The 12,204-nt window shown below is 35.2% G+C and overlaps 1 protein-coding gene across 2 annotated transcripts in view; it reads right to left on the bottom strand.

Annotated features, from left to right (window-relative positions):
- Positions 1 to 1,235: 1,235 nt before the first annotated feature.
- LOC102803966 (melanopsin-like) overlaps positions 1,236 to 12,204 on the bottom strand; it is a 42,439-nt gene continuing 31,470 nt past the window's right edge. For both annotated transcript variants that reach the window (XM_085501315.1, XM_006816435.3), the window contains exons 3-4: positions 11,108 to 11,288; positions 1,236 to 1,675 (exon numbers count right to left, since the gene is read on the bottom strand). In XM_085501315.1, the coding sequence (XP_085357441.1) occupies positions 1,563 to 1,675; positions 11,108 to 11,288 (294 nt within the window). In that variant the 3' untranslated portion in view covers positions 1,236 to 1,562. The remainder of the gene's footprint in view (positions 1,676 to 11,107; positions 11,289 to 12,204) is intronic.

Here is a 12,204-nt window from a genome sequence, read left to right on the forward strand (position 1 = left end):
AACCTTGGGCGATAATTTTCTCTTGTCCCCATTTTGTTTTATAAAATAGCGACTACACAACTCTTAGTTTTAAAATCATACAACATGTAATTTTAGAATTGTGTAGAGTGACTTTTCCCATGTAATTGTGTCCCAAAAAATATTTTGGTGAGATTTGTTTTGTCTTCTTTATGTTTTATAAATATTTAAACAAAAAATTTTCAAAATTACAGCTTGTTTAATTTATCCACATGCCAAGTTTTATGTAATATTGATTTGGCTGCTTAGTTGGTGGTTTTATTGTCCAAATAGAAATAAACTGTGAACCATGTGTGTAGTATTTTAAAGTATGTAACTTAACTAAACAGGGGATCCATAGATGTCTCATCACTGAGTGAAGATGAGTTGTTAATGGCAAGTAAATAAGACAGAAACAAAGATTGTATCCAAGTTTGATACCAAAGCTTCTTGATGAGAAATTGTTTTTACAGAATTTGTATAATTCAAAGAAGGTGTTGATCTGTGTTAGTTGTGAGCTTAGTTTTTATTGACATAATTTTAAATAATTTAAAAAAATGTTCTACTCTATTCTAAATATATCTTAATTAATCACCTCTGCCAACTTATGAGTATTTATATGCAAGGTGGCTAGCACAGATTGCAGCTACTCATTCTGTCTTGATCAGTATTTGGAAAAACTGTCACGAACACGTCTGTCAGATATATCTGCTTGTATAATCTATGAAATTCTAGCTATCACAAACAACAGATGTTTCAGCCAACAATCGTCTTGTTTTTGCATACTATTCCACATATATATTTTTAAAGAAAATATTAAAATGTTATTATTTTTTATTCAGTCAAAAATTTTTTTTATCATTCTCTGCCATTTTCAGGTATTTGTCAGAACACAGTTTATTCTAATATGTTAATATTTTATTATACATCAGTGCTGAATTTGTTATAAATACAAAATATACATTAATAAATTGTCTTTATAAATAATGATAATGATGGTGGGTTGGTTTTATCATGTACATATATATATCATGTATGTACTAAATAACATGGCATTGCTCACTATGTCTTGTGAATGTACATTTCATAGCTATGATGATGTACACAGTACAGTGTATAATGTGTATTTGATGTACGCTCAGTTTGATTGTAAAATACTATACCGGAATATGTATATGATTCAATCTACCCTCAAAGGCAGTTATTCATATGCATTTCAAAATAATAACAGTTGTACCTTTATTAGAAAATGACTCCAAATAAAAGAGACGATATGTTTTATTCATAATGGCAAAATAAACTTCGTTGTGCGATAGCGCCCTTACGTCATAGCATTTAGTTTTAACCACTTATTGAAACTTTTTGCTGGAACTTCATTCTTCAAAATCACTCGAGCATTTTGCGCTAACATGTATTGTTCAAGCACTGTTTATTTCAGTACTTTTTCGCCAACTTTTGGCACGGTTATGGTTCATCATCTCTCAACTCCACTGCTTGCAGAGAACATAAATGCACTCTGAGGCATTCAATATGCTATTGTCGGAGTTTAAACACATTCCATATGGTCAGAGAACTGTAACACGTTGTTCAATGAACTCCGTTGATGGTATATGGCTAGCTATATGATATCCACCATCACTCGTGATACTATTATGTACATAACCACTTGCAGTACAACCTGTGAAAACATTCAACAAAATTGAATTACTGATAGGTAATTTGGGGAAATGTAACAATGACATGTACTATTAAATGATATATATATATATATATATATTGAATTGAATTCTTTTTAAATCAATTTTTATATTTCATGTACTTTTATTATTTACTTTATTAATCTGAAAACCTAAAAGGAAATGTTAACTCTTTCTTTACGGTATTAATAAAGCATTATTCTATTCTTCTATTCTATTCTATATATATATACATACGTGGACAGAGAAATTAAGACACGACTACATGAGTAAAGTTCACTCTACAGTACTGTTTCATAAGGTACATGGAGTACCTCACTCATCAGGAGTTAAGACTTTATTAAATAAACCACCGAAACAGACTACGTTATAAGCGCTACAGATTTGCATAACAATGGAGTGTGTTTACGATATTAAAACTAGTTGTTGCATAGCAACGATTTGGCTCTGTGTCTACAGGAAGAAAAAAGCTCATTTCTTTTATTTAAACTACAGTAATGTGGTTGGAAAATTATAATATATTTCTCTCTAATACATAAGTTGCAACGTTTGCTTGAAGTATTATATGGTGCAGCACGCGATAACACTCTCCATTTGATGTCGTAATCGATGTTATTGTCTTTTAATGACCAAGCGTATTTACTGAGCTCTGTTGCGTTTCTCAATGATTGGTTGCGTAGCGATGCAGTGTGGTTTCTGTACCGGGTTTTAAATTCATTTCCTGTTAGTCCCACATATGTTTCACACTTGTTGTTGTCTTGCCGTCTGATATTAGCTTGGTAAACCAAGGCCGATTGTAAACAATTTCCGTCTAAGGGACATGCAGATTTCTTACGGCAGTTACATAATCTGTTGATCTCGGTACTGGGTGTATTGGTGTTGGCCGCTGTAAGTTGTTGTTTGTTTTGATTGCAGATTATTTGCTTCACGTTATTCGTACAACTGTAGCTCAATTTGATCGTGTTACGGCTGAAGATTTAGAAGATTCCTCACCCTGGTTGATAAGTGTTTCCAACAGGGAAACAAACTCAGGAAAATTTTCAGCCGTAACACCTAGCCGCAACAACTAGTTTTAATATCGTAAACACACTCCATTGTTATGCAAATCTGTAGCGCTTGTAACGTAGTCTGTTTCGGTGGTTTATTTAATAAAGTCTTAACTCCTGATGAGTGAGGTACTCCTTATGAAACAGTATAGACAGGCCATTTGCTAGAAAAATTAGGCCTTTTTTCCTGTCAAAGTTTTCTCTTCGGATTTTATGCCAGGAAGCATGTTAGAATATATTAAAACTTGGGGCATGTTGAAAATTGTCCAAAAATTCAAGATGGCGGACGTGTTTCAAAATGGCGGACTTTTTAATATATTTTCGCGATACTGTGGAGATATTATCACTATAATTATACTATTTTTTTTTCTACCAAAGTTTTCTCTTCGGATTTTATGCCAGGAAGCATGTTAGAATATATTAAGACATGGGGCATGTTGAAAATTGTCCAAAAATTCAAGATGGCGGACCAGTTTCAAAATGGCGAACTTTTTAATATATTTTCGCTATAACTGTGGAGATATCATTTGAATTATACTATTTTTTTTCTATCAAAGTTTTCTCTTCAGATTTTATGCTTGGAAGCTTGGGGCATGTTGAACATTTTCCAAAAATTCAAGATGGCGGACCAGTTTCAAAATGGCGGACCTTTTAAATGCATATTCGCTATACTGTGGAGATATTATCATTATTATTATTATAATTATTTTTTTCTAGCAAAGGTTTCAGATTTCATCCCAGAAACCAAGTTACAATATTTTATGACTTGTTTAAATGACCAAACAATTTAAGATAGTTGAATAATTTAAAGATGGTGGACTTTCAACTTTTAAATGCAATTTTGGTATACTAGAGAGATATTATCATCACACCAATTTATTCAGAAAATTGTACATTTATATGAAATACATGTATTAAAATGTCGATGCTTGACATAGAAAATCACAATTACCGGTAGTTCAATAGCAAACCTCCCTGAAAAGAAATTTAAGATTCATACACACACACACACACACCCACATCCCCCCCCCCCACACACACATATATATATATATATATATATATATATATATAACCAAAATTAAAAACTTTCATCAGAGTCATAATCAAAATCATAGTCACTGATATCTGTGCTATCTTCTTCCTCATTATTGTCAATTCTTGAAAATACTTCATCATTATCACTGTTGTCAGGCTGGCTGTCACAAGGTGGAAATTGGTTACATGTGTACCATACCGGAACTATGCTGTCTTCTTCTTCTTTACATCCCCATGTTTCATTGGGTGGTGGATAATTAATCATCTGCTCTGTGCACTGATGCCAAATATATGCCTGGAAGCAACTTCGCTTTAAATGTTGGATTGCACTATTCTCATCTGGGATTATTCCTGAACTTGACTTGACTTTCTGTTTTTCATACATCCGAACTCTTGTGTCAACATAATATTCATCTGTTTTGCCTGCGTACATTACAGTTCGAAAGAATTCCTTGGCTTGTGACAATTCTTTTACTGAGGCCAAAGTGGAACCAATGTTGTTCAGCAGGCTGTAACAATTCAATTTGTTCATCTTTTTTCATGGCTTTAATTTCCCAATTCCAAATGGAAAGGAGGTGGTATCACATCCAGTGATGCTGTGATATGCTGGAGCCGATATGTCCACAAATTGACTCAATATCCACGAATCTTTGGTCACCAACTTTCATTTGCCATTTCCGATTGAAAAGGCGAGTTGGGAATTTATGAACCAGCAACACTAAGACATCAGTGTATGTTGTATGAACAATCACGGGTGCATCAGACTTATTAGCCTCCAGTATCAAGCGAGTATCAGCTTCACAATGGTTACTCTCTTCAAGATCTGTTATATTTTCATTGGCGATCAGCCAGGTCTTTTCATTTTCTGTAATGCAGAGTGGTATTTTGAACATATCTTTGTGGTCTTTGGCATAATTTACCAGGAAACTTATCAGTTCTGTTTTATTCTCTGAGTTATGAAGGAAAATGTCCCAATCTTTTCGCTGTGGCATACTTTGCTCATGACTTGTAATTAAAACTCTATTACCAGGGTTCCCTCTGCGACGCTGTGTAAGTTGTTTTGTATTCTCCTGTGTGTAGTTGTCAAAATATCACACCAAGTGAGTATGCTCGATCCGCAGGTGCAGGTGTGCAGAATCTGAAGTATGCCTTTGCATACTCTCCCCATGTTGGCTTGGTTTTAATTGATCTAACTGCAGCCATGCCATCAATTAACCATGCTGCCTCTGACAAAGGAGTTTGCATCTCAGCATTCGATTCATCAATCAGGTAATTTCATAGAGCTGATTTGCAACCTTGTCTGAGATCTCTATCAGGTGAGGCTAATGCGAGTGGAACACTAGTTAGAGGGTAGGAGTGTGCTTCCCTTGGACTTGCAGCTTTACCAACAAGAACACCAAATGCTTGTCTGTCTTCTTTGAGAACACTCACTGCTTTTGGAACTTTTTTTGTTCGTTCCATACCAGTTTTTAGTTTAGGGTTTTTAATTGGTGCAAAAATGCTGACCCTGTTGTCTGTGGTTTTGAGTCGTTCATCAACAAACTCAATATACATGTCTTCTCCCATCGCAGAAGAATTCAATAGACCTTTGATTACAGCTGACTCTATTTGTGCCCCAGTTTTGAAATGTCTAGCAGGACCCTGAAGAAATGGGTCAAAATATTTGTCCAGCTGCAGGACAAGACTTTCAATCATAGTCTCGTGCTTCTTAATTGCTCCAACAGTTGTTTCCTTGTGAACAGACTGTGTCAAAACTTTCAAACGTTCCTTTAGTTTAACTCGAACTGTAGCCATAGAGTGACTCGTTTTCACAAATGTATCTACAGCTCTTTCGTTTGTACTAAATCCTCCTTGCATAGGCCCTCCTCTAACCTTTACTTCTCTGTTAATAGTTGTTTCAGTTATTAAGTCGCCATGGATGATTGAGAATGGCTTACCAGAGACTGAACCACCAAAACCATTAACTAGAAGATCATTCCATGCTACTGTTTGCTTACTTTTGATATCGTGCAGCTTAACGTGTTGATATGTCAGATAACGGGCATAGTTTTGATGCCCGAATGCAAAGCACTTTGGTAACAATGCCCGCTCTGCTGCTAAGTGGCGCTCAATTGTTTTTTCTCTGACAGCACTGATGAAGCAAAGAACAGCTGAGACATCACGAATGTACTGTACCATCATTTGAGATTGAGTGTCAGATGTGTCTGTCAATTTCTTCACCATTTCTTTGAATCCTTCTGAATCAACTAAGGACTTCAAATTGTCTGTTGACTGCAAAATTCTCAAATTCACAATTTTCTCTTTTAATTCATGGCTTATGTCATCATTCATCAAAATACTTTTCATTCGGTAACGAACGAGTGCCTCAAAAGCTTGCTTATGTAGTCTTATACTCCTATGATAGTGCTTCCCTTCCATTGCTTGATCAACAGAACCTTGAGCTATTACATCAGCATCCACCCACCATTATTTTAATCCAAGACAAGAATATTTTTTTCCGAGGATTTTTAGGTTGACCAAAATCGTATGGAATCCACCCAAAAAGGTAATGATTTGATCATACTTTCCTTGGTTTAACCATTGAATGATCAGAACTTTTGAATCGATGGCTTCATCTGCATGAAAAAAATATGATCTGTTTCTAGTTGATCAATCATTTTTAAAACCATATCCATATACCATTTGACAACATTGTCTTTAAGTGGAATGACTGGGAGGTACTCTAATTTGCATTTTGATGTGGTGGTGTCTGTAACAGATTTCATGAAATCTGTCCATGATCCAACAGGCTGAAGATCAATCAATGCTCATTTCTGGCTGCACTTCGAAAAGAATATCTCTGCTTACAGCTCCACACAATACCCAAGCTACATCACGCTGAAATGCTTCTTCAATCAATGGTGAATCTTTGAACTTGTCCTCAAAATCAGGCGTCGCAGGGGGGTCCGCCCGTTTTTTTGGAATAACATACGAGCCATAATCTTTCTGTTCCTGATGCAATAGATCACCATATGGTTGACATGACGTTAACCTCTTGTCGCCTGGAAAAGATGCCTGGAATATTGTTCCTGTGGTGTGATGTGTCGTTTGTGACCCTGTCAGAGTTTGCTGTCGACCATCAGAGTTATCAAAGGTAATATGAACTGCCCTACCCTTCACAAACCCAGGTGGAAGCATCTGTGCATGCTCCATTGTGACTTCGTCTGCCCAAGTATTGCTTAGGAGCCTAATGTCATTGTAAGATATAGTGATACCACTTCTGTGCAACAATCTTGATGCCTCCTTACTTCCGGTCAATCTGTTGATTGTCAAGCCCATGGCGATATTTAAAGGTGATCTACCATGTGATTTCATTGCTTCCCATCCTTGAGCAAGGCTGGAAATTTTGTGACTTAAGTCCAAGGGCGTATTGACAATTCCATTTTCATTGATCGGCCATTTGTCATTCAATGACCATGCTATAGCATTGAAGACACACTCTAGTGGAATATACGTTTCCAAAGACTTGCAGAGTTCATCATTTGTTGGGGGCCAGTCAAGTGGCTGTCTATCTGCAAGTTTTCGTCTTACAAGTCTTGCAAATGCTTTGGTTAGGTCAACCTCTCGTAAACCATGGCCTTTTAATGCAACCTCAACATAGGTAACAGGTCCGACTGAGCTGCAATGTAGGACTTGTTTCTTACGACCAACTTTAGAAAACGCGATCTCATCTTTAAAGGTTTCTTGAAGATGCATCTTAAGATATTTTGTTTGTCTTGTTGGTGGTTCATTGAGGCTAAAATCAGAACTTATCTCTTCGATGTCTTTCAAGAGCTCAGTCATGAGAAAGGATTGTTTATCTAGGATTACTCTTCGTCTGATCATTTCATCAAAACACTCTATACATGTAGCTTTGCGTTCTTGCTCTTTTTTGTTTGTCGACGTTTCTTTCTTGTTGTAGGTGTATGAAAATGCAGCATAGCATTTCTTGTGGTAATAGACATCAGCTGCAAACACATCGTATGATGCACCATTGAGTAGAATATCAATTCTCTTTGCAGCATCATAATGCCGATCATGCTCATCTAACAGCTTCTTTGCCACCAAGGCTTTTACCTTAAAAGCAGCTTTTTCTTCTGAACAGCGTGCCAGTCCACCACCATTGTATGGTCTTCCATCATCACTTGAATTTTGGTTGCATATCGAACATTTCAGTCCTTTTTTCTCTAATAATTTTGGTTCTCTTTCTCCCACTGGCCAATAGTAGTGATTCCCCTTCACCACAACTATCATTTGCTTCTTCATCAATATTTCCTTTCTCAAGCTTACTTGACTGCAGCACTTTTGTTGATAATCTACTTCTGAATGAAACTGTGCAAGATTTATGACTGTACAATGTCTCAGTGAAACTTTTGGGGAGCCTTGATGCTGCTTCGCGAAATGCCTTATAAGGTTGGTCTATACAAACACGTTTGTCGATTTTTGACCACAAAACAGCATTTTTCTGAATCGTCTCAAATGCTACTGACTGGACTGGCTTTTTGTCTCTATCTTCAATAAACAAGTCACACAAAATGCATCGATAAGATCCAGGGCTGTTGGTTTTCAGATAAGGAACTGCTGACATAATTCTAGTGCTGAAAAAATAATTTTTAGACAGTAAAGGTGATTAAAAATAAATTATTCAAATCTTGAAAAAAAAAACTACCCAAATAAAATTTTAAAAATTTGCTAACTTAACTTAAGTAAAAAACAACACAGTCAAGCTGATAATAAATATATTAAAAAAATGTAATTGATTACTTACATTTGGTTATTTTTGTTCTGTTTAAATGCCTTCCTTTATTTCCAGATTCAATCGTTCCAGTTTGGCTAAAATTTCTGTTAGACCAGTAAGCTTAACGTCTGCCCATGCACTAATCAAAACAGCAGTGTAGTGAGATTCAATAAACCAAATTCACAAAGTACAAGAAAACCCTGAAGCTCTGATCCACATGTAATTACATCAGTAAAACAGAATAGATTCTATTTATGGTCATATAAACGATGAAATTTCAGTATAACAATAAAAGGTGTTAACAATGTTTCAGAGGGTACATTGTTGTGAATAGGATTTCAGGTGCATGCATTACGTTTTCAGATATTGTCATTTGCATCATTTTAATATTTCAACAAATCCTAATATATTCTAACATGCTTCCTTGCATAAAATCTGAAAAGTAAAAATATGATAGCCCCCACAAATAGCACAATTATAATGACAATATCTCAACACTATAGCAATTATGTATTTAAAAGGCCGCCATTTTAAAAACTGGGCCGCCATCTTGAATTTTTGGGAAATGTTCAACATGCCCCAAGCTTCCTGGTATAAAATCTGAAGAGTAAACTTTGATAGAAAAAAAATAGTATAATTCAAATGATATTATCTCCACAGTTATAGCGAAAATATATTAAAAAGTCCGCCATTTTGAAACTGGTTCGCCATCTTGAATTTTTTGAACAATTTTCAACATGCCTCAAGTCTTAATATATTCTAACATGCTTCCTGGCATAAAATCCGAAGAGAAAACTTTGGTAGAAAAAAAAATAGTATAATTATAGTGATATTATCTCCACAGTATCGCGAAAATATATTAAAAAGTCCGCCATTTTGAAACAGGTCCGCCATCTTGAATTTTTGTACAATTTTCAACATGCCCCAAGTTTTAATATATTCTAACACGCTTCCTGGCATAAAATCCGAAGAGAAAACTTTGGTAGAAAAAAAATAGTAAAATTATAGTGATAATATCTCCACAGTATCGCGAAAATATATTAAAAAGTCCGCCATTTTGAAACAGGTCCGCCATCTTGAATTTTTGGACAATTTTCAACATGCCCCAAGTTTTAATATATTCTAACATGCTTCCTTGCATAAAATCTGAAAAGTAAAAATATGATAGCCCCCACAAATAGCACAATTATAATGACAATATCTCAACACTATAGCAATTATGTATTTAAAAGGCCGCCATTTTAAAAACTGGGCCGCCATCTTGAATTTTTGGGAAATGTTCAACATGCCCCAAGCTTCCTGGTATAAAATCTGAAGAGTAAACTTTGATAGAAAAAAAATAGTATAATTCAAATGATATTATCTCCACAGTTATAGCGAAAATATATTAAAAAGTCCGCCATTTTGAAACTGGTTCGCCATCTTGAATTTTTTGAACAATTTTCAACATGCCTCAAGTCTTAATATATTCTAACATGCTTCCTGGCATAAAATCCGAAGAGAAAACTTTGGTAGAAAAAAAAATAGTATAATTATAGTGATATTATCTCCACAGTATCGCGAAAATATATTAAAAAGTCCGCCATTTTGAAACAGGTCCGCCATCTTGAATTTTTGTACAATTTTCAACATGCCCCAAGTTTTAATATATTCTAACACGCTTCCTGGCATAAAATCCGAAGAGAAAACTTTGGTAGAAAAAAAATAGTAAAATTATAGTGATAATATCTCCACAGTATCGCGAAAATATATTAAAAAGTCCGCCATTTTGAAACAGGTCCGCCATCTTGAATTTTTGGACAATTTTCAACATGCCCCAAGTTTTAATATATTCTAACACGCTTCCTGGCATAAAATCCGAAGAGAAAACTTTGGTAGAAAAAAAATAGTAAAATTATAGTGATAATATCTCCACAGTATCGCGAAAATATATTAAAAAGTCCGCCATTTTGAAACAGGTCCGCCATCTTGAATTTTTGGACAATTTTCAACATGCCCCAAGTTTTAATATATTCTAACACGCTTCCTGGCATAAAATCCGAAGAGAAAACTTTGACAGGAAAAAAGGCCTAATTTTTCTAGCAAATGGCCTGTCTAGTACTGTAAATCTGCTTTACAAACTCATCGTTTAGTATCGAGCACTCTCACCTGGAATAATCGACTACCTTCCTATATATATATATATATATATATATATATATATATATATATATATATATATATATATATATATGCTATTAAATTTGATGTAGAATTAATTTCATTGATATTTGTATATGTGCACTGCATTTTTTTTCTTCAAAATTTAGCACCCCCAAGTTTGTAATGTCCAATTGAGCTCAACATACACGTTTCTTGCGCCTATAAATTAAATAATGCAAATGATTGAAGACGAAATTCGAATTTTTTTTATTACAGGCAATATGTTTAACAATATTGAGGAATTGGAAGCTGGTCATAACACACTATCATGGAACTTTGTAATTTCAGGTTTAAATGTTATAAAAAATAATAAAACAACAGCAGATTACTTGTTTTTAAATACGCAAAATTCAAGTATTAAACTATTTCACCTTTGCACCGAAATAGTGCTAGGATCCAACCAAAGATCGCCAGATAACCTCTCCGGTATTGTCGACTGAGAGCGAAATAGACAAGGGGATTCAGAAGTGCGTTCAAGGTAGTGCTCATCAGCGCGTAAAGGGAGATAAGTTCGTCCACATAGCGACCACACTGTGTCAAAGTACCCACAACCTGCAAATAGAAACAGATAGCTGATTATGAAAGTGTGTTCATGAGAATGTTGCAGCGCCCTCTGTAGTTAATGGTCATATAATTCAGAAGGACGCAACCACGTGAATTAGTCATAGCGGGAATTAATAGTAGCGTTACAGACGAGAAATACTGATTTTCATAATATCGCTTTCTTTCAACTTCAAACTCAGTCGTGTGTGTATTAGTTGAGCGCCATGGTAATTTTTCCCAAAACAAACCGAAATAATGTTTAAATAATTTTGGTTTACCGGTAGAAAATTTTTAAAGCGCGGTAGTCGTCGCGCCACGCATGGGCGAGATATATGGGTCTCATATAAACAAAGATGGCGATTTTGACTGTTGCGCAGATCAACGAGTACAAACTGAGACGTTTCAAAGCTTTAATTAGGTCATCTTTAGGTGATTGGACGGTATCGAAGAAGTCGCCGGTGGTATTCAGTGCAAGTCGCGCCCAGGTCAAACCTCATACTTGTGATTTCCATTTGAAGAGCACACTGGATTGAAAATCAATGTTTATCAACACAAATGTCGCACATGCGCAGCGCGACGACTGCCGCGCTTTAAGATCCGTAACCAATGTCCGATTTAATTATTGAAAAATACATAACAGTATTGTATCATTTTTGTGGAAAAACTATGACGTTTAAATTGTGGACAGAATTACACTTTGATTTAAAGGTGTTCCTACAATAATTAATCTAATGGATCAACCTCGGGATCAATACCGAATATGTATACGACCCTCTACAACCACATTTACACAGCAAAAATAACTGTCGGTCATCAGTCATCAAATAATGGTGGGTGACAAAGTACTTTTGATTTTTTATAAGTCTGTATGTGTAAACTTTGATTATGTCATGTCAGGGGTGTGTATTTATAAACTAATAATTCG

The sequence above is a fragment of the Saccoglossus kowalevskii genome, chromosome 7 (genome assembly GCF_978046115.1).
Source record: "Saccoglossus kowalevskii chromosome 7, keSacKowa6.1, whole genome shotgun sequence".
Lineage (NCBI taxonomy): Eukaryota > Metazoa > Hemichordata > Enteropneusta > Harrimaniidae > Saccoglossus > Saccoglossus kowalevskii.